The sequence below is a fragment of the Zonotrichia albicollis genome, chromosome 8 (assembly GCF_047830755.1).
Source record: "Zonotrichia albicollis isolate bZonAlb1 chromosome 8, bZonAlb1.hap1, whole genome shotgun sequence".
Lineage (NCBI taxonomy): Eukaryota > Metazoa > Chordata > Aves > Passeriformes > Passerellidae > Zonotrichia > Zonotrichia albicollis.
In genome coordinates this window covers 1,285,455-1,307,042 of record NC_133826.1, presented here as the reverse complement: position 1 = coordinate 1,307,042, position 21,588 = coordinate 1,285,455, and the positions used below count along the sequence as shown (strand labels likewise).

At 51.1% G+C, this 21,588-nt stretch overlaps 2 protein-coding genes across 2 annotated transcripts; one reads left to right on the top strand and one right to left on the bottom strand.

Annotated features, from left to right (window-relative positions):
* The first annotated feature begins 982 nt into the window (after positions 1-982).
* LOC102064720 (biotin-dependent 3-methylcrotonyl-coenzyme A carboxylase beta1 subunit) lies at positions 983-13,255 on the top strand. Its single transcript, XM_074545579.1, has 13 exons — positions 983-1,265; positions 2,357-2,924; positions 4,810-5,006; positions 5,847-6,025; positions 6,820-6,900; positions 7,067-7,245; positions 8,389-8,581; positions 9,604-9,695; positions 9,880-10,036; positions 10,552-10,674; positions 11,044-11,186; positions 11,513-11,594; positions 12,492-13,255. Exons 2-13 carry the CDS (start codon positions 2,368-2,370, stop codon positions 12,573-12,575), a joined length of 2,067 nt encoding a protein of 688 aa, XP_074401680.1. The 5' UTR covers positions 983-1,265; positions 2,357-2,367; the 3' UTR covers positions 12,576-13,255.
* On the bottom strand, positions 12,678-21,044 carry RPE65 (retinoid isomerohydrolase RPE65). Its single transcript, XM_005496384.4, has 14 exons — positions 20,902-21,044; positions 20,027-20,109; positions 19,559-19,709; positions 18,418-18,525; positions 18,185-18,326; positions 17,478-17,625; positions 17,150-17,231; positions 16,826-16,958; positions 16,569-16,708; positions 15,611-15,740; positions 14,679-14,793; positions 14,481-14,575; positions 14,279-14,390; positions 12,678-13,589 (listed from the first exon to the last, which is right to left on the bottom strand). The coding sequence occupies exons 1-14, from the start codon at positions 20,910-20,912 to the stop codon at positions 13,438-13,440; spliced, it is 1,602 nt and encodes a 533-aa protein (XP_005496441.1). The 5' UTR covers positions 20,913-21,044; the 3' UTR covers positions 12,678-13,437.
* Between the last annotated feature and the right edge of the window lie 544 nt (positions 21,045-21,588).

The window sequence follows — 21,588 nt, the reverse complement described above, 5'->3', positions numbered from 1 at the left end:
AGGGGAGAACTGAAGTGAGCAACAGCCATCCCCAGAAATGCCCCAAAGCAACCTGAATGGTGCAGCAGCTGCTGGATTAATGCATGGGCTCCATCAGGAACCTCTTGTGGCTGTATCAGCCCCCATAACATGTCTGCATCAGTGGTTTTGTTAAATGTCATGGCTCAGTCCAGAGGAGGCAGCTGCAGGGCTGGAGCCAGGCTGGGACACCTGGGGGTGCTCACCTGGAGAGGAGAAGGATCCAGGGAGAGCTCAGAGCCCTGGCAGGGCCTGAAGGGGCTCCAGGAGAGCTGAGAGGGGCTGGGGACAGGGATGGAGGGACAGCACGCAGGGAATGGCTCCCACTGCCAGAGGGCAGCCATGGATGGGAGATTGGGAATTGGGAATTGTTCCTTTGGAGGGCTGGCAGGCCCTGGCAGTGGTGACTCTGCAGTGTCTGTGCTGCCCCTGAGTGCTGCCTTTGATCAGGCAGAGCATCTCTGCCCGCTGCTCCCGGGGCTGTCCCTGGTCCAGCACCAACCTTCTCCCTGTCACAGGGTTTGGGACGGCCACAGGGACTCGGGCACATCCCCCGGGACAGCTGAAGCCACCCAGGGCAGCGGCACCTCCTCCCACAGCTCCACCTGAACTGAGCTTCTTGCCACAAGGGAGCACAGCATTGAAAAGTGTCCTGTCTGCTATAACTGTAAAAGGACAGCAAATATTATTTTAAATTATTATATCTCAGGAAATTTTAATTATTACCTTCAAGATTTTTAATAACATATATAATGTATTTACCTACGAATTCCAGCCCATGCTGGATACTTTCACTCACGAACATATTAGTCATCCCTTAATTATTGCTACTCATCCTTATTAATATGTATAATACAGATAAAGAGCTCCCTGGCAGGGATGCATTTTAATGAAGGCACTGAAAGGCAACACACAGTAATTTCTAGAAGGTTGTGCCATGGTTGACAGTAGCAAACCAAAGCAGCCCAGAGATGGGATGAGGTGTGGAAGGAGAAAAATCAAATGCGTTTCAAAATTCTAATGATAAACTGAATTTCAGAGAAGACACCTGGGGCACAGGGCACACAAGGAAGAGGACACTCGGGGCACAGGACACCCGGGGCATGGGGCGGCAGGGACAAAGGATGTACATGGCATTGGACACTCGGGGCAGAGGACACCGGGGACAGAGGACACCGAGGGCACAGGACACCGGGGGCGGGCCGCCCTGCGGAGCCGCCCCGACAGGCGGGCGGGGACCGGACGGGGTAAGGAAGGGGCGGTGGCGGCAGGGTCGGCGGCGCCGCGGCGGGCGCGGGGCGGGCGGGGAGTGGGGCCCGCGGGGGCCGGGGAGCTCCGGCCGAGAGGCCGCGGGCCCGCGCTCCTTACCCGGCCCGGGCGGCCTCGGTGCCGGCCCCGCCGCGTTCCGCAGGCCCGGCTGGGCCCGCCCGGCCCGGCGCGGAGCGGGGCTGTCCCCTCGAGGCGGCCGTGGCACGGCAGGGACCGGGGGTGTCCCCTCATGGGCCCCGCGGGAACAGGGGTGTCCCCTCACGGCCCTCACAGGGACCGGATGTGTCCCCTTATGGCCCCCGTGGGTACAGGGGCGTCCCCTCACGAACCGTGCGGGAACCGGGGTGTCCCCTCACGGCCCCCACGGGTACAGGGCTGTCCCCTCACGGCCCCCGCAGGGACCGGAGGTGTCCCCTCATGGGCCCCGCGGGCACAAGGGTGTCCCCTCATGGCCCCTGCGGGTACAGGGCTGTCCCCTCACGGCCCCCGCGGGTGCAGGGATGTCCCCTCACGGCCCCCACAGGGACCGGATGTGTCCCCTCATGGCCCCTGCGGGTACAGGGGTGTCCCCTCACGGCCCCCGCCGGTACGGGGGTGTTCCCTCACGGCCCTCACAGGAACAGGAGTGTCCCCTCACGACCGACTGGAGCCAAAGTGGCTCCTCATGACCCCCGTATCAAAGGGAGAACCAGTGGTGTCCCCTCACGACTCCTGCGGGAAGACGGGAGTCGGGAGTATCTCCTCTCCACCCTCGATGCAGGGCTGGAGTCAGGGCGTCCCCTCATGTCCCCTGCAGGAACTGGGGTGTCCCCTCACGGTCCCCGGGACAGGGCAGGCACCGACGGTGTCCCCTCACGGCAGAATGGAGTCAGGGCGTCCCCTCATGTCCCCTGCAGGAACCGGGGTGTCCCCTCACGGTCCCTGGGGCAGGGCAGGCACTGGCGGTGCCCTCTCATGGCGGAATGGAGTAAGGGCATCTCCTCATGACCCGCGCCCGAGGCCAAGGGGCCGCGCTGCCACCCAGCAGGAGGAACCTGCTCTTTAATTCCTGTCACTCGTTTTCCCTCAGTTCTCGGGGCGATGTGGAGCCCGGGCCTGCTGTGCGCCCTGGGCCGGCGGCGCCCCGGGCCCTCCGTGCCGCTGCGGCCCCTGACCTGCCTGCTCCAAGGGGAATATCGGGAGAAAACCCCGATCCACCTACGCCAGAGTGAATATGGGGAGAAAACCCAGATCCGCCTGCTCCAGAGTGAATATGGGGAGAAAACCCCGATCCGCCTGCTCCAGAGTGAATATGGGGAGAAAACCCCGATCCGCCTGCTCCAGGGGGAGTATCAGGAACAACCCCCGATCCGCCTGCTCCAGAGGGAATATCGGGAGAAAACCCCCATCTGCCTGCTCCGGAGGGAATACAGGGAGAAAACCCCTTTCTGCCTGCTCCAGAGGGAATATCGGGAGCTGCCGCTGCCGGGGCAGCGCTGGGGAAGGACACAGCACCTGCCTCCCCGCCGGTTTTTAAGTAATAAACCCAAATCCAGGCGCTATCCCAAAACGTTCCCAGTTCTAGACGGACGTGTCCCCGCCGTGTACCAACACGTGTTCCAAGAGAATTTAAGGAACAGCGAGGCTGTGATTAAAAGGTAATAAAGCGGTTTTGTGGGGTTTTTAGAGCATTGCTATTTGTGACACGGTGGAAGAGTCACTCACGGGCACTTCAGGGATTTTTAACATGGTACAATACTTGCCCCATGGAGCAATGTAGCTGCTCAATCCCTGGAAGGCCAGCTTGGACGGGACTTGGAGCAGCGTGGTGTTCCTGGATAAGCTTTGAAGTCCCTTACGACACAAACCAGTCCATGGAATGTTGACTGAAATACCCAAGGTGCAAACTATTTGAAACAGTGCCATGTGTTGTTTTGCGTATATTGCCAAGAAATACTTTTTCCAGACCTACGTAACATTTGTTGTGTGTTGCATTTTGAATGCAAAAGACGTAAATGGTGACTCACACACTCCTGACAGAGTATGGGTGCTGCTGTCCATCATCATTTACAGATAAAACGACAAAATGTGCTTTATGCGTTTGTCCCGAAAGATCAGATGGCAAAATTGCAAAGGCCTTTGTTTAGGGGAGTGATCCACGAGCTGGAAGCAAAGCTTTGGAAAACACACTGTGCCCTCCTGTGGTGGCATTGAGGACATGAGTAAAATCCTTTTCCTCCGAAGTTTTTTCAGCCTCCATCGTGTGCAGGGAGCTCACCCAGATCACAGAGTCACACCAAACGTGCTGTGTGAGTCTTTGTGTCAAACAGCATTTACAGTTAAAGGTGATGCATCTAGGGAAAAATGTGTTTGAAATAAAGGAAGAGCTTGGTTTATTTAAGACCGAAGTTGAGATACCACATTTGTTTATAGTTTATTCAGTTTTTTACCTATACATGGTGCTGCCTTGGCAATACCATTGGGTAATCACTTCCTCCCTGTGACACTGCAATGTTCCCTGCTTTTAGTATACCTTCCAGATTTAGTATTTTATTCCCAGTTACTGATTTTTGTCAGACAAACTTGTTGCAGGACCTGATGGAGGAAACTCTTGGCTGGATTATTCCCAAGAGGAGGTGGAACATGGAGGTTCATGCTGAATTAGGACAGGCACATTATGATAGCCTCATTATTATATATTATATTATTAGCTTTATTAAACAGTTTTTTGGATAACAAAAGTGAAATGTTTGCTTTAAATAATAGACCTTTGCTTTTTACTACACCTTGGAAAAACAATAATCTGAAAATGTGAATTTATCTTCATTTTCATGCCATTTGTGTGAAAACTGTGCAATATGTTTAAGCTCAATCTGCTAAAAGGTAACTTGTAAGGTTATGGTTTGGGTCAGGAGGGCCCTCAAAGCCCATCCAGTGCCACCCCTGCTATGGCAGGGACACCTCCTGCTGTCCCAGGTGCTCTGAACCCTGGATTTGGGCACTGCCTGGGATCCAGGGGCAGCCACAGCAAATCTGGGAATTCTATTCCAGGGCCTGCCCACCCTGCCAGGGAGCAATTCCTAGTTCCCAATCTCCCTTCCATCCCTGGGAGCCATTCCCTGTGTGCTGTCCCTCCATCCCTGTCCCCAGCCCCTCTCAGCTCTCCTGGAGCCCCTGCAGGCCCTGCCAGGGCTCTGAGCTCTCCCTGGATCCTTCTCCTCTCCAGGTGAGCACCCCCAGGTGTCCCAGCCTGGCTCCAGCCCTGCAGCAGCTCCAGGGCTTCCTCTGGACAGGGCAGGATGAGCTTCTCATCCACCAACACCCCAAATCCTCCCGGTCTCCTGTCCATCCCTTCTCCCACAGCCCATGTTTGTGTTTGCGATTTTCCGAGCCCAGGGCAGGACCCGCACTGGGCCGTGTCGAGCTCCTGAGGCTCCTCCAGCCCCAGCTGTCCCCTGGCCGTGTCCCTCTGGAGTCCACCCTCCCCTCCACAGTGTGACCGCACCTTCGTTCCCATGAACGAAAGTGGATTTTCCCCATCAGGTACTCGGAGCTGCTGGAGCGGGTGAAGGAAGGAGGGGGAGCGGACGCCGTGCTGCGGCACACGCAGCGCAACAAGAAGCTGTTCGTGCGGGAGCGCCTGCGGCTGCTGCTGGACGATGCGGATTTCCTGGAGCTGTCCCCGCTGGCAGGGCTGCACCTGCCCTACGGGAATGTCCCCGCTGCCGGCTGCCTCACGGGTAACGGCGTGCTGCGCCTCTGGGAGAGGGAAACGGGCGGGAAAGGATGCGTGCAATGAAGGTTATGGGGTGTTTTGGCATCTGAAGTGCTTTCCTAGGAAAGGTCAACACTGGTTTTGTCCAGTTCTTATTCCCAGCAGGGAGGAGTTCAGCCACTGCTGTTGTATAGTAATGGGAGAAACTTTTGAAAGAACAGTTTTTAATTCCTTCTAGATTTAGTAATTCCGCTTACCACTGGCTAATTTTTGTCTCAAAAGATGTAGGGTGATGTGTCAAATCAGCTCCTCTTAAAGAGAGGACAGAGTTATGTGAGAGACAGGAGCTGTAACATACGTTTGGAAGTGTTTTTCAAATCACAGACAATTGCTTTTCTATGCAGACATTGTCTCTTTAAACTGGAACAGCTCTCAAAATGAAATTTCATTGAAGTTCAGTGAAATTCAATTTCATTCAATATCAGCGAAATTGCGTTTTGAAGAGTGGTTCCAGTTCAAAAAGCAGCTAGAAGTACAGTATGAAAACCCTTTTTTTCATCCCAGATTGTTACACTTTTCAGTTTTATAGGGGTAATTTTTAATTGCCTTCCCTTTTATCTCAAGGGATAGTTACAGTGTATTTCTTTCTGTTACACTGTCACCAGAAGTAAGTAGATTTATTTGAGGTTTTTCTGTCATTTGGATTATTTTTAAAATACTGTCATTCCAGAGAATTTCATATTAATTTGGAGCTTCTTGATGTAGCATTACTGAGAAAAAGGCCTGATAAAGTTAAAAGGTTTCCCCCCTTGCTTTGCCTGTTGCTTTAGAGAGCCCTGATAAAAATCTGTGGTACTGCTTGCAGGAATTGGCAGAATCTGTGGGATCTGGTGTGTCTTCTTTGCGGCTGATGCCACTGTGAAGGGAGGAACCATTTACCCAATTGGAGTGAAAAAGCAGCTGAGGGCCCAGGAAATTGCCATGGAGAACAGGCTGCTGTCTGTGCACCTGGTGGACAGTGGGGGAGCCTTCCTGCCCCTGCAGGTACTGCTGGCACTCTGCAGAGCACAAAATATCAGCGTTTATTTCAGCCCCTGGCCTAGCCCTGCCCTCCCACCTGACAGAGCTTAGAAACTCCAGTGAGTGTGCTGAGCTGCTTTTGTGGCTGATAAACTGGGAGGTGTCTGTTTTCACTCCAGAGTCTCTCAAGTGTTCTGTATTTTATTGTCCTGTTTGTGCCAGTGGTGCACTAAGCTCTGTGGCCTTTCAGCGTGGAGTTTTTGCAATTCTGACTGCAAAATAACAATGTGAACAGGTTCTTCTATGAAATGCAGAGATCATCCTGTCCTAGAGACTGTAGTTGTTCTCTCTCCAGCAGAGGGCAAGCACACAGGAGAAGTTACCTGGAATTTTAAAGTTAATTAAAGTTATTAAATTTTAAAAGTTACCTGGAAGTTAACCTGGAATTGTATCCAAAACTAAGCAAAAAAAGGAAACTGCCAAAGGGATTTCACAGATGAAGTAGAACTACCACCCTTCCCTTCTCCACATTTACAGTCAGTTTGTGTAGAATATATTGATTTCAGAAAAAAATCACAAAACTTAACCTGTGCTTTCAAAGCAGATAGGTATTTTTGGGGTATTTGACAACATATAAAGGAATAAATACCATAATGAATGCTGTATATGAAATATATGAAATATTAATCAGGAGTGATTATTAATGGGGACCTTCCCAGTGTCAGTTTTGGCGTGTTTGGGAATGAATGGAGTGAAGAGGAAGCATCAAGTTTCATAGTTATCATTAAAAATCCCTTTTTCTTTTCCCTGCCCCTCAGTCAGAGCTGTTTCCTGACAAGCTGCATGGTGGCAGGGTTTTCTACAACGAGGCAATCATGTCTGCCATGGGGATCCCTCAGGTACAGTGGCATGGGGAGTGCAAGGGGGTGTAGGGAACGTGTAAATGCGTAGTAAAATTTCTGGTTTGTTTGTGATTTAGCACTTTGTGCATTTCTGAGACAACTTTGGGCTGGGCTTTGCCTTTGCTGTCCCCTGTCCAGCCCTGCTGTGTCCATGTCCCCTCAGGTGGCCGTGGTGTGTGGCTCCTGCGTGGCTGGAGGTGCCTACGTGCCCACCATGGCCGAGGAATCCGTGATCATTGATAAGATTGGGATGCTGTTCCTCGCTGGGCCGCCCCTGGTGAAAGCTGCCACGGGAGAAGATGTCTCTCCTGAGGAGCTTGGAGGAGCCAGGCTGCACTCACAGTAGGTGGAGATTCCCCAAAAGCAGGGAATCCAGCAGGCTCAGCCTGAAAGGAATGTTATTGAAGTTGGAGGGGAGACGACCCACCTTGCGTTGGTCAGCCATCGACTCCCTTTATTGATCCATCAATCACTTTTTTATAACAGTGTTCATTCACTTCATCCATATAGCAAAATCTGAGCTCACCATAGGTCAGAGATTACACACCAACTCCTCCTTATGTTTCCAATACTGAGATTTGGGTTCTCAAAATTATTCTTGCTTTCCCAAAACAGCCAAAGATAGAACATCCACTTGTTATGAGAAAGCTGCCTGAGAACTCTGATGTGCAAGGCTCTCAAGGCCTTCATGTTTGTCACTTTTGCCTGTAATTAAAAATAACCTGAGAACCTCTGCTGTTCACAGAAACAGGTTGTGAGAACCTGCTCCTTACAGCTGCTTTCTAAGCCATCTCTGAAAAAATCTCCAACAGAATGTGAATTGGCATTTCAGAGCAGGGATCAGAGTGGAACCTGTGCTTACACTGGCTTGCCTTCTCAGGGTCAGGGGTTTGGGTTAAATCAGCCAAATGGAAGTAAAATGAGGTTATTGATGGGGTGAGGCAGGGACTGGACAGGTTGGATTTGGATCTCTGTTGTTCCACATACTTCTTGGACGACTTCAGGGAAGTAATTTCCTCTGTGCCTCACAGGGAGCAGCTATAGAAGAGGGATGCTGTCTCCTCTTTTCCAAGTGTTTTCCAGAATACACATATTTAACCCAATTATGCTACGTGGAATACATTCCTGTCCTTATATCTTGGCTGCAACCACTTAGTTTGAAATAATTCCTGAAGTTTGCTCTTTTCCCTTTTTGATATTGTCTGCAACAACAGCATCACAAAGAATAAATCCCAAGGTCTTTCCTTAATCCAGATAAACACAAAAGTCATGGGGAAGATCATCTCCTTACTGTGAATTTAATTTGGGATTGGACTGCACAGAAATTCCACTGGGTGACTGCTTTCAGCTCATTCATACAGAAGCAAATCACACAGTATTTCCACAGGGCATTTGGAGAGTCTCAGCTTTTTTCCTAGAGTTTGGGGTTTCTCTCAGGATATAGAACTCATTAATTCAGTGCTAATTAATGTCTCTCTCTCCTAGAGTCAGTGGCTGCAGTGACCATTTTGCACCCTCAGAAAAGGAGGCCTATGAGTGCATTCGTAATATTGTCTCTACCTTAAACTGTGAGCCAGTGCCAGAGCAGCACAGGGAGCCTGACAGTCCCTTGTACAGCCCTGAGGAGCTCCTGGGCCTGGCACCACGGGCTTACAGCTGCACTCTTCCTGTCAAACTGGTAAGGGAGAGGGCATTTCATCCCTGCATCCTTCACTCTGCTCTGCCCCACAGCTCCAGGTGTTATTCTGAATTATTACCTCATCTGTTGCCAGCCTGTCTTAAGCCTGAAATAAAGCAGGATGGCAACAGCTCTGTGGGATTCTAGAAAAAAAATTTATTAATAAAATATTTATAATAAATAATTTTATTTATTATAGAAAATATTTAAATATTTATGATAAAAACATTTAAATACCTGAAATCCTGCTGGAGATAAAATAATCCAGATTGTACCAGTGTTGCCCAGCTGATTCCATGCACTGTTGGGATGCTTGCTTTATGTCTTGCACTGTGTTGGCTGCCTTGAGAGCATACACCCCTTTCACATCTGTGTTTCCCTTCCCCTACCTTTTTGTTTCTTCCCCCCAAGCATTCAAATAATGTAAAAGAAATGGTGAAATTACTGACTGAAAAAACAACACAGCTCAAGTCACCCTTGTTTGAGGTTGGGATGGAACTAAAGCTGAAGCAGAGACGTGCAGAGCTGCCCATGCTGTTTCCATTGTGTTCTACATGAGGTTTTGTCTCCAAGGATGTGAATGCAGTGCCTTTTCCAGTGGTAAATCCCTGCACTTGAGGGAATTGACTGTAAAAGGCTTTGAAGGCAGCTTTTAACTGTGTTGGAGAAAAGCATGAGCAATATCAGCCAAACATTTCTTTCGCACAAAATCTGAAACTGCACACACTGGGGGTTGGTTTTTGCTTTTTTACATTTTTATGCACAGGAACAGCTGTGCTTTGTAAAACTAAAATAATTTTGGAGTTGGCCTTTGTCTTAAAATACACAGTTGGTAATTAAACTAAACACAAATTGGATGGGTTGTGCATATTGAGCATTTAGCAAGTCACCCAAAGACCCTCTGTGCTCATCTTGCTGAACTCAGGTCTGCTGCTGTTTGAACAGAGCATTTCTTTTAGCAGAACTTTCTTATTTTCACCTCAAATTCTGTAGTAAAGTCAAGTCTGTGTATTTGTTTGCAGATCCTGAGCCGGCTGCTGGATGGAAGCAGATTCCAGGAATTCAAGGCTGCCTATGGGACAACATTGGTGACAGGATTTGGCCACGTGCAAGGGTATGGCTGGGAACATTCCCCATCCCAATGGCTGCACGTGCATTTCTCAACAGCTTTTGTGGCCTCAGCAGGTCCCACAGCACTCCAGCCATTCCAAGAGCTCAAGAGGGAGAATCATGGAATTGCTGAGGTTGGAAAGGACCTCTCAGACCATGGAGTCCAACTGTCCATGTTTGTTCTGTAGGCACTTGGTGGGGATAGTGGCCAGCAATGGGGAGCTGGCTCACGATGCTGCTCTCAAGGGCAGCCACTTTGTCCAGCTCTGTGGCCAGAGGAGAATTCCCATCCTCTTCCTCCAAAACACTGCTCCACAGCCAGCAGGGCCTGCCAGCATCTCACAGGTAAGGCGTGTTTGCTTCAATGCATTTCCAACAACTCTGAGTTCTTCTTGGGCCTAAAGTTACATTTTCAGAATTATTAACTGTTAGGAAAACTGTTTCTTTAACCACTCTTGATGAAGCTTTGTAATGACTTTGCTAACAGAAAGATTTAGGAACTTCCTCACTTGAATTTTAAGCAGGCCTGGATGCTGGTATAAAATGATACTGTTCAGTTAGCAAGGCAAGCTGGAAAGTTTGGGATTTGCAGTGCTTTTTGACATTGAAATACAGGTTATTGATTCCTCTGCTAACTCTGCACTCCAGAAAATTGGCTGTTTCTCTTTTGAAAGTGAAGGCATTAAAACCCAGTAGGATTTGTCCTGGGCTAAGGAAAGTAAGACCTCCATCAGATCCCAGATCTGTTTCTGCAGAATTGTAAATTAATAAATAAACAATTTAGAAATACAAGTTTGTTGGGAGTGGAGGGAATCTGGAATAAACTCTTAAAGGATTTAAAATATCTATTTTTATTCCAGGCAGAGGCTCATTCCAACAGGCTGAAGGCCCAGGCCTCCATGATGGCTGCAGTTGCCTGTGCTGCTGTTCCCAAAATCACCATTGTCTTTGGAGGCTGTTTTGGGAGTGACAGCTATGCCATGGTAAGGGTGGCACCAGCCCAGGGCTTGGGGACACACCTGCCACGCTGCTCAAGTGTCACTGCATTTCTAAAACACAGCTGGGGAACTGAGCTCTGAACTCACATTTAAGTAAGAAATGCAACCATGCATGCGATTGCTGAGAAGCAACCATGGAAGAATCAAGCATGGAAGTGCTTGGAATTCAAAATGAAATATTAAAATAGAAATATTGAAGGCAGTGGGGAGGTGGTGGTTCCTAGCACAGGGTGTCTGTCCTCATACAAATCCACCTGTGCTCCATCCTGCCTTGCCCTTGGTTGTTTCATCCCACAGACAATTTTTATGATTCATCTCAGTGGGTTTGTTCTGTTCTTTGGTTTTCCCTTGCAGTGTGGGAGATCGTTCAGCCCAAACTTTCTGTTCCTGTGGCCCAATGCAAGGGTTGCTCTTGTGGATTCTCAGAATTTCCCCACAGTTCCACCAGCTGGGGACTGGACAGGAGAGGAGCTGGAGCTAAAACAGCTGAAGGCAAAGTAAGACATTCAATATCAACCTGACAGGGATTTCATTGTTCAATTATCTACTTTTGTTCATCTTACAGAGCAACACATCCCGACAAATGAAACAAACATGGATCTACTGCAAAAATATTTCAACTTCCACATAGTTCAATATCTTTCTGTTGGGGACTTCCCATGACTGCAGAATGGTCAGCTCTGTTATTTGCTGCTTTCTGACTCATTTTAACAGCAGTGCTGCCCGTTCTCTTCAGATGGATGGATTTGCCTGTTTCACCTGTAATTTTTCACTGCTCTGGTGTTTTTGCTGTGCTTTTGAGCCTGTTCTCTGCCCTCTCCAGGCTAGAGGAAGAAAGCAGTGCCTTTTACTCCTCGGCCAGGCTCTGGGATGATGGGATCATCCTACCTCAAGACACCAGGAAGGTGGGTTTTCCTTTTAGGCCATTTTATTCTCCAGTCTCACAGTGGGTGAGCATGACTCACTCAGGGTTGGCAATGTGCTGAATCCAGACCTGGGGCTCCCACTTCTCACTCCATGGAATTTCTCTCTGTAACTCTCATTCTCTCTCTTCCTCATTAGTTTATCAAAAATCTTCAATTCTGGTTACTTGACCACAGCATTTCCTCACTGAGCCTCTCCTTTGAATTACCATAATTTGAATCTGCATCTGAATCCCTTTTTTCCATATAATTACCTATATCTTCACTCTTTGGAGTTCAGGCTCCTCAGAATTCTTTTTGTTTCCAGAGCATTCTTTTATCCTGGGATGTTGTTTTTTGCAATTTTCTCTTCCTGCTTTAAATTTGCTGTGTACATTTGGGATGCTCCCCTGCCTTTTTATTGATTGGAAATTGGCAGACATCCCTCCCTCCATTAGGTTCTTTCTGAAAGCTGCTGCCTTTGTTCTTTTATTTTTCCTTGTTAGATTCTTTATTAGGAATAAAAATCTTCTCTGCACTTCTGAAGTTTGTTTACTTGAAGATCTCAATCTGTCCTGGTTTCAGCTGGGGTTAAATCACACCACAACCCTTCTAAATATGGTGCCTATTTATGGAACTATGTGGATGGTAAATATTTTCATGGAGTTTTTGGGAACTTTGACAACAGAGAGCAGCAAGAAGTTTCTTTAGTCCTGTAGCCCTGAAACTCCCACTTTATGAGCCTCACATGAAAATAAGAGTTGAACTGTTCATTTTACCTTGTTCAGTGTTTCACAAACTGAAGGAACAAATAAATAAGTGCAGAACTAATGAGTTGTACTGGTTGGGTTTTGTTTTGTTTGAGGCTCATTGTTTATATTGCTTTTTGTTTTTAATTAGGTGATTGCCCAGTGCTTGGAGATCATGGAACAGAAGAAGTACCAGGCTGTGTCTCCCCATCCCCATCCCATCATCAGGATGTAACTGCAGCCCCCTCAAACCAGAACTCTGAGTATAAAGGTTTTCTAATGCTTTGATACCATTAATAAAAGTGTTGAACAATTGAAGACAAACAAGAATCCCCGATTTTAAATCTGCTGGCAGGAAGTTTTTATTCTCAACAATAGCCTCTTTAACATCAGCAGAAAGTTTCTTTTGGGAGAAGGAAGGATTAAGCTGAACATCTGTAGCACTCTAAGGAAGCAAAGTCAGCCCAAGGGGTAACAATTGCTTGATTTTTTCATGTCCATGTTTTAACATGAAATCCAGAAATCAAGGACACTTGGACAAAAGAAAGGGAAAGGAGCAAACACACAAGGGAAGGTGTGCAGTTTGCAGCCTGGGTGAAGAACAGAACTCTGCCTGCCACCCTCTTGGGATTCCCAAAGCAGCTGTGGAAAACTGCACTGGGATTGCTCTGAGGGTCCCACAGCAATGACCAGGATGGTGTTTCCATCCAGAATCGTTCAGTTTAGGCTAAAAATTCTCAACCATGTAACAGAGCACAGCCAGTTGTACACAATGTTACCACAGGTAAAAGTGTTGAGGTTTCTCTCTGCTCTTTCCGCTTCTTTCACTCTGCGGCAGCTACAAAGTTTAATTTTGCATAAACGGAACCTCTCCACCACCCCCAACTTGTGGTTTAACTGGAAATGGTAGCAAAGGGTGCATTTAAAAAATACCTGATTGACCATTTTGAAGAATCATTGACAAGACTGAACTGCTTGATCTGAGTTAAGCAGCCCCACAAATGCAAAGGGCTGTGGAAGGAGTTTGGGTCACCTGTAAACGGAGGCTGCACCTTTGGGAGCTGGAAGAAGCCCGGGCCAGGCGTCGCTGTTTGTGCTCACGCTCTCTTGAAGAGCCCATGGAATGTCACAGGAATGTTCACCTCCACCTCTGCCCTGGCCACCTCGCTCATGTCTTTGGCGTTGAGGATGAGGAGGAAGGCGGGCTTGGGCCCCGCCCCCGGGCTGATGACGATGCTCAGCACCACCCCTGCAAGGTGAGAACGCGCTGGGTGCGGCCCAGGCGGCTGTGGGCTGTGTCTGACCCCGGCTGGGCAAGGCGAGAGCAGCCCTGGCACTCGGGGCACCAGAAATCCCGGGAGAGTCATCCGTGCTGAGGGACAGCGACACAGCACAGGCTGCCCAGGGAAGCTGTGGCTGCCCCTGCAAGTGCCCAAGGCCAGGTTCAAGGCTTGGAGCAACCTGGGACAGTGGAATGTGTCCATGCCCATGGCAGGAGGTGGCACAGGATGAGTTTTAACGTCCCTCCCAACCCCAAAATTTTATTATTTTAGTTTTAGTTTGCCCGTGTTTCCTCAGAAACTTCCCACCAGTGTTCGCACCTGTCCCGTCTCAGCCCTGCAGCCAGCCTGGCACGGCCCTTCCCAGTCCCAATCCCAATCCCAGTCCCAATCCCAGTCCTGATCCCGATCCCAGTCCCAATCCCAGTCCCAGTCCCAGTCCCAATCCCAGTCCCAATCCCAGTCCCAGTCCCAATCCCAGTCCCAATCCCAATCCCAATCCCAGTCCCAATCCCAGTCCCAATCCCAATCCCAGTCCCAATCCCAGTCCCAATCCCAATCCCAGTCCCAGTCCCAATCCCAATCCCTATCCCATTCCCAATCCCAGTCCCAATCCCAGTTCCAATCCCAATCCCAGTGCCACCACCCCCAGCATTACCATCATCTTCCTCCAGCGCATCCGGGTGGGAAACGAAGATTGGCTCTGACGGGTACGCATCCGGCTCCTGCCACACCCAGGTCTCCTTGGTTTTCACGTTCAGCTTGCACAGCTAAAGGTGGGGACAGCACACAACCACAGAGCTCAGAAATACTCCTTGTTGTCCCCAGATTGAAGCCATCCCCTGTTGGCTGATATTTACCCTGTCTGGGACAAAGTGGTTGAGCCCCAGCCCGTAGGTGTACGTGTACGGCTTCCCTCCGTACTTCCTGTAGTTGATCTGGGGGAACTCAAAGGCTACAAGGAGGAGTAAATGTGCATGAATGCTGAGGGTTAGGGGGACACGGTGTGCAGGCAGCACTGGCTGCTGTGGCCTGGGGGAGCCGGGCTGGCATCGTACCGTGCCGGGGCCCTGAGAAAATCACCTCTGGCTCCAGCCAGATGGTCTCGTCACTGCGCAGCGTTGCTGTGGCCGTCGTGTAGGGCAGGGTGACCAGGTTCTTCCCTGTGTCAGCCTGTGGCAAAGAGAAATAAATACCCAAGAGATTGCAGAAAGGCTTTGGATTATTTGCACAGAGCTGTAGCAAAGAGCACTGAGCAGGGAGGGCAGTGACGTGTGGCAGGAGGCGACTGCTGCCGTGTGCTTGGCAGTGCTGCAAGAACTGTCCTGATCCTCAGCCCAAACACAGCTCCCCTCCCTGCTGGAGGCATTCAGGGCTTTCATTAAGCACTGCCACGTGGGCTGGCACTTCACTTGATCCACAGCCCAGTGAGCTCCGTGAGAGGCTCTGCTGACCGGTCCCCTGCAGCCCTTGGCCCACCCAGCAGCCACCACCAGCAGGGTCATGGAAAGGAACCCAGCAGCTGCCAGCCAGAGAGCTCTGTCTGTGCCAGCCTGGCAGCTCCAGGGACCTCACACCAAGGGCTGGAGGATTTAACCACACGTGCTTGGGCTGTGGCTGCTCCCTTCTGTGCTTTGAGCAGATGCATAATTAACTGCTGCCATGAACAGTAACACATGGAGCCATCAAAGAGTTGGGGTTGGAAGGGACCTTAAAGCTCAGCTCGTTTTCCTTGCTATGGGCAGGGACACCTTCCACTAGACCAGTTACTCAGAGCTCCACCCAGCCCAACCTTGGACACTTCTAGGGGATGCAGCAGCAACAACCTCACTTGGCAGCCATATAAATAAACTAGATAAACATCGATCAGCTAAAGGAAATACAAAGTTTGTCTGAAGGCCCATACTTCAGGTTTTCTCTCTTGATGAAAAGGTTGACTTTGAAGCAAGTGGGGCAGGAGCCTGGCAGGGAGAGGAGCAGCCTGCAGTACCTTGTCGATGCTCAGGGGCAGGACGTATCTGCGGGCCTCGGGCTGCGGCGCCTTCTCCGCCTGCCGCTTCACCTCGTCCCAGTTGGCCCGGAGGTTGGCCAGGTACAGGTAGTTGTAGACAAACTCAAACCTGCACCAAACAGCACCACAGAGACAAACACAGCTGGCCTTTGCAGCTGCGGGGGAAGTGTAGGTGGGTTTTGCCAAAAATTCATAGAAGCCTAGAATGGTTTGGGTTGGAGGGTTCTTAATGTTTATCTCGTCCCATCCCCTGCCATGGACAGGGACACCTTCCACTGTCCCAGGGTGCTCCAAGCCCTGTCCAGCCTGGCCTTGGACACTGCCAGGGATGGGGCAAAACAGAGTGACAGTCCAGCTCCTCAGCAGAGCTGAGCTGTGTGTGCACCACAGCCCCTGTCAGGAAAACCCAGCAACTGCTGGTGTTCAGCACAGGCACGGGAAGGGGCTTGGAGCAACCTTCTCATGCCAGGGGGTGGAACAAGATGAGTTTATGGTCCCTTCCAACCCAAAGCAGTCTGGAATTCTATGATTCTGTGCCAGGATCAGCTCAGCTCAGGGTGTCCTGGGTATGCAGCCAACACAGGGCTGAGCTTCATCATTTCAGTGCCACATTTCTGTGTTTACATGAAGAGCAGCATTCAAGCCTCACACACACCCTGCTCATTGCAGCCCCAGGAGCCAGAATAGCATCAACCCTTCACCAGTCACTAACATTTCTTAAAGATAAAAGTAAATAACAGATAAAAGTATTTTTTCCTGGAAAAGGAGTGTCAAGCAGGCTCCCTGCACCTCTGGAGAGCTCAGTGCTGTATAGTCTACATGTCAGCATGTGTTAGATGTTCAGTGGGTTGGTGGAAGTGCCAGGGCTGTGCCAGGGCAGGGAGGGGGGTGTGTGGTGCAAGGGGCAGTGCTGGTGCCCAGGAAGCCTCGGCCTCACCCCTTCCAGGTGCACAGGTCCACGATCAGGAACCCGTTGTCCTCGTAGGTGTTGATGTGGTGGAAGAGGTTGAAGGCCGAGGTGCGGTACTTGAGGTTGAGGAGCCTGCCTTTCTTCTTCTCTGCCACGTGAAGCCACACCTGCCAAGCACACAGCAGCTGGGCTGAGGCTCGGGGAAATGAAGGTGAAGCCCAGGGACCCCCCGAGCCAGGTCTGGCTGCCCAGTGCAGCCCAGTTTGGGCTGAGCCCGTGCTTACCCCCATGGTCTCGTTGGACTCGAAGCAGTCCATGTAGTTGGCTCCCCAGAGGCTCCAGGAGGAGAGGAACTTGAGCAGGTTGATTTTCACTGGTGTCTCCACAAACACAATGTAGTTTGGGGTCAGCCCAAAGCTGTTGGGAAAGGCAGGGGAGCACATGAGGCTCACATGAGGGTCAGTTTGGACAAAAACCATGGAGCTGCTTATCTTAAACACATGGATCATCACTCAAAATGACCCTGATTTTGGTCAGTCGCCTAATTTTCATTGCTGATTACATGTGAAAACTAGTCCCTGCTTCCAGCTGACCCCATGGAATGTTACCTGTGGACATAGGAGGGCTTGAACCTGTCACTGCAGGGGAACTGCACCACCACCTCCGACTTGTTCATGGGGTCTTCCTTGTCTGGAATGGGACAGGTGAGAGGTTATGGAGGCTGCACCTACAGCCTCTACCCAGCAAATTCCTGCCTTTAACACAAAATTCATCATTTAAATGCCACCTGGAAGTGACTTAAATACAGCATTAAAAAAATAAAAATTAAAGGAGCTTAGAAAAAGCTTAACTGGATAACAAAGTTCATTTAAAGGACAAAGAAATGATTCATAAGGGAAAAGTTTCCCAGCTGGCTCCGAGGAGGCCTTGACTGACCTGCCTGCAGAGGAGGAATCCGGATGATGTTGTAGGCCAGGGCAAAGTTTTTCCCAAAGCAATTGCCAATGTTGTAAACAGTGCCATCATTCTCAATGTGGGGATGAGCTGTTGCCCCATTGACAGACACATATTTACAGAGATCCACCTGGAGAACAGCAGGGACAGAGTCAGGAGTGAGGTGGGAAGGCACAAGCTCTGCAAGGTGTTGGGAGTCAATGCATCCTTGCTCTGCATGTGGGAAATTCCTCTCAAAGTCTGCAACTGAGCTCTGATTTGCAAACTCCAGCCACAACTTGAAGATGCTGCAGGGACTGGAGCCCCTCTGCCATGGGAGAGCTGGGGGTGTTCAGCCTGGAGAGGAGAAGGTTCAGGGGGGACCTTCCAGTGCCTGAAGGGGCTCCAGGAGAGCTGGGGAGGGACTGGGGACAAGGATGGAGGGACAGGAGGGCAGAGTTAGGTGGATATTGGGAAGAATATCTGTGAGGGTGGGCAGGCCCTGGCACAGGTGCCCAGAGCAGCTGTGGCTGCCCCTGGATCCCTGGCAGTGCCCAGGCCAGGCTGGACACTTGGGGACAGTGGAAGATGTTCCTGGTGGCACTGGATGGGCTTTAAGATCCCTGCCAACCCAACCCATTCTGTGACTCCATCATTTTCATTTTAGTTTTCCCTCTCCACACCTCTGTCCTGCCAGGACAAAGACCCACCTGCTTGATGGTCTCCAGGGTGTCTGGGTTAATCCTGGTGATGAAGTTGGTCTCAGTGCAGGCATAGTAATCCTCCCCCACAGGGTAGACATTCACCAGGGCGTTATCCGTCACCTCCACACCTTTGAAGTAGGAGAAAAACCTGAGCAGAGAAAACCAACAGGCAGTCAGGGGCTCCTGGGAAGCAGAAACTCCATAGCACATCCCAGCAGTGTGTGCACCACCCGAGGGACCTGGAGAAGATGTTCTTGCAGGGGTCTGGGTAGGCGTAGGTGCCAAACTCCGTTATCACGATCCTCTTCTCCGTCATGGCCCGCACGTAGGCGTCGGTCCGGACAAACCTGGGCCAGGAGGGAAACTCTGTTACACGGGACACCAGGCTGTGCAATTAATGCAAACATTCCTTTGGTGAACCCTGGGAGAGCTCTGGCACAGCCTCTCACTGCACCTGGAGCTGCTCACTGCAGCTGAGCTCTCCACGACCTCTCATTGCACCTGGAGCTCTCCACAACCTCTCATTGCACCTGGAGCTCTCCACAACCTCTCATTGCACCTGGAGCTCTCCACAACTTCTCATTGCACCTGGAGCTCTCCACAACCTCTCATTGCACCTGGAGCTCTCCACAACCTCTCATTGCACCTGGAGCTCTCCACAACCTCTCATTGCACCTGGAGCTCCCCACATCCTCTCATTGCACCTGGAGCTCTCCACATCCTCTCACTGCACCTGGAGCTCTCCACAACCTCTTAGTGCACCTGGAGCTCTCCACAACCTCTCATTGCATCTGGAGCTCTCTACAACCTCTCATTTTAGCTGAGCTCTCCATGAGCTCTCATTGCAGCTGGAGCTCTCCACAACCTCTCATTGCACCTGGAGCTCTCCACAAACTCCCATTGCATCTGGAGCTCCCCACAACCTCACATTGCATCTGGAGCTCCCCACAACCTCTCATTGCACCTGGAGCTCTCCAAACCTCACATTGCACCTGGAGCTCTCCACAACCTCACATTGCACCTGGAGCTCTCCACAACCTCTCATTGCACCTGGAGCTCTCCACAACTTCTCATTGCATGTGGAGCTCTCCACAACCTCTCACTGCACCTGGAGCTCTCCACAACTTCTCATTGCACCTGGAGCTCTCCACAACTTCTCATTGCACCTGGAGCTCTCCACAACCTCTCACTGCACCTGGAGCTCTCCACAACTTCTCATTGCAGCTGGAGCTGGGTTAATGACATTACTGCTAGAGCTCTTCCAGTGACCACAAGGACTCGAAATAACCAGGATCTCCCACAGGCACAGCCTGTTCCCAGAACTTCAGACAAGCAAATGCTTCCTTATTTATTCCTTTTGCTTGGAAAACTGGCTCGTACCTTCGGTGGTAGGTGACGTGCCCCTCCTTGAAGTCGAACTTGTGCAGCAGTGCCTGGCCATCAAAGAGGTGGTAGAAGGGCTCTGAGCCCACCTCAAACAAGCCAGGACCACATCTCAGGAGGCTTCCTCGCAGCCAGGTGGGAATCCTGCCTGTGGGAGACCCAGCGTTGGGATGGGCACGGCAAATCAGACCAAGGAATTTTTATTGTGACAGTGAGACAATCAAAACTTCATTTTCTAGTTAAACCTAGGGTTTAAACACACATGAGCTCTGCAAGCTCTGATTTCTTCACACCTGCTGTGGACCAAGACATTCAGTATTGTCTAAAGAGCTCCCCACCCAATCTGACCTTTCTCTACCCCGAATCACCAGCCCTGTGAGCTCCCTCACATCCAGCCTTGTAAAGCCCTGGCAGCCCCAGAGCTGTGGGAGCAAAGGGGAGCAGGAGAGGAGGCCCCAGACCAACCTGTGACGTGGGCAGTCACTGGAGAGGACAGCTCCTCCACTGTCTCAAAGAGCTTCTTGTAGCCTCCAGCAGGATGCTCCACCCTGGAAGGGCACAGCTGGGTGAGCCCGGGGCAGGGGCACAGCTGGGAGCCCCCCCAGGGAGGGATGGATCTTTCTGCACTGGATGATCCAGGGCTTGCAAAGAACTTGGGGGAGGAAGGAAGGAGAAGCACCTTTCCATGGGGAAAGGCTCTGAGGCTCCAAACAGCTGCTGGGAACTGTCCTGAGCGTGAGGAGGGACAGGGACACCGAGGGGACGGCCCACACTGCAGCCCAACAAACCAGGACACCAAAATCACCAGAAAGCAAAATCCAGTTTGTATCTCTCAGCTCTTGGAAAAGCCTTTTTAAAATTGTTTCCTTTTTCTTTTTTGCCTTTTTTTTTTGAAGCAAAGAATTATTTGTTGGGTTCCAATTTTATCTGCTGCAAAGCCCATGAAGACACAGCAGGCACAGGCTGGTGAACTCTGCCCAGATTTGCTGTGGCTGCCCCTGGATCCCTGGCAGTGCCAAGCCAGGCTGGACAAGGCCTGGAGCACCTGGGACAGTGGAAGGTGGCTCTGCCCAAGCTTGGAGTGGCACTGGGTGGCCTTTAAGGTCCTTCCAACCCAAACCATTCTAGGATTCCATTATCCTACTCCAAATTCTGGTAAATCTTCTGGAACCTGGAGGTGAGCCTGTTCCCTCAGACCAGGACCACACCTTGGCATGGGATGTGAGATGGAGACATGGAGACCTCCTCACCTCTCCTCCCCTCCAAACCCCACTCCCCCAGCCCCAGCCAAGCTCCACGTGGGATGTGCTCCCACAGAGAGGAGCCTCAGGGATACTCACTGGCTGTACATCCTCCCTGGTGCAGGGCCCGAGCCTCCGGAGCCAAGCAGGGAGCCAGAGCTGTGCTGGGTATTTATGGGGTGCTGAGCCCTGCCCAGGGCAGCCCCATCCCAAAACAGCCCCCACCAATGAGAGCACCCCGGGAACAGAGCCGGCTTTCAGCTCCAAAATCCTCCCCGGGCTTTGGGAGCTTTTGTCCTGCTGTTCACACAAAAAGGGGCTTTCAGTGTTTTCCTGAGACCTAAATTCTTCCCAAGCAGAAGTGATTACAAAGAAGAAAAGCCCAGGGAGGAGTGGGACGGGGCGCTGGAGCCGTGCCGGGCGCTGGCAGCGACGCCCGGCCCTGCAGGGACCATCCCGCTGCCGCAGAGCCTGCCCGGAGCGTGGGACACCTCAGACAGCGGGGCAGGAGAGAGCGCCAGGGGCAAACATCGAGGGATCCCCTGAGCTGGAGACCCTGGCCCTGCACAGACACCCCAACAATCCCATCTGAGCGCTGTCTGAGCCCTCCTGGAGCTGCTCTTGGGCCGTGCCCATTCCCTGGGGAGCCTGGGCAGCGCCAGCACCCTCTGGATGAGGAACATTCCCAAAATCCAACCTAAACCTCCCCTGGCCCAGCTCCAGCTGTTCCCTGGGTTCTGTCACAGGGAGCAGAGATCGGAGCTGTCCCTCAGCCCCTGGAGCTCT

Coding starts and splice junctions, on each gene's coding strand:
- RPE65 (XM_005496384.4), bottom strand. Junction 18,526..19,558: donor CACGTCACCTACCACCGAAG/GTACGAGCCAGT, acceptor CTCCTGGCCCAG/GTTTGTCCGGACCGACGCCT. Junction 14,794..15,610: donor TGCCCCTGAGCATCGACAAG/GTACTGCAGGCT, acceptor TCTTTGCCACAG/GCTGACACAGGGAAGAACCT.
- LOC102064720 (XM_074545579.1), top strand. CDS start 2,368: ATGTGGAGCCCGGGCCTGCTGTGCGCCCTGGGCCGGCGGCGCCCCGGG. Junction 5,007..5,846: donor CGCTGCCGGCTGCCTCACGG/GTAACGGCGTGC, acceptor TACTGCTTGCAG/GAATTGGCAGAATCTGTGGG. Junction 7,246..8,388: donor GGAGCCAGGCTGCACTCACA/GTAGGTGGAGAT, acceptor TCTCTCTCCTAG/AGTCAGTGGCTGCAGTGACC.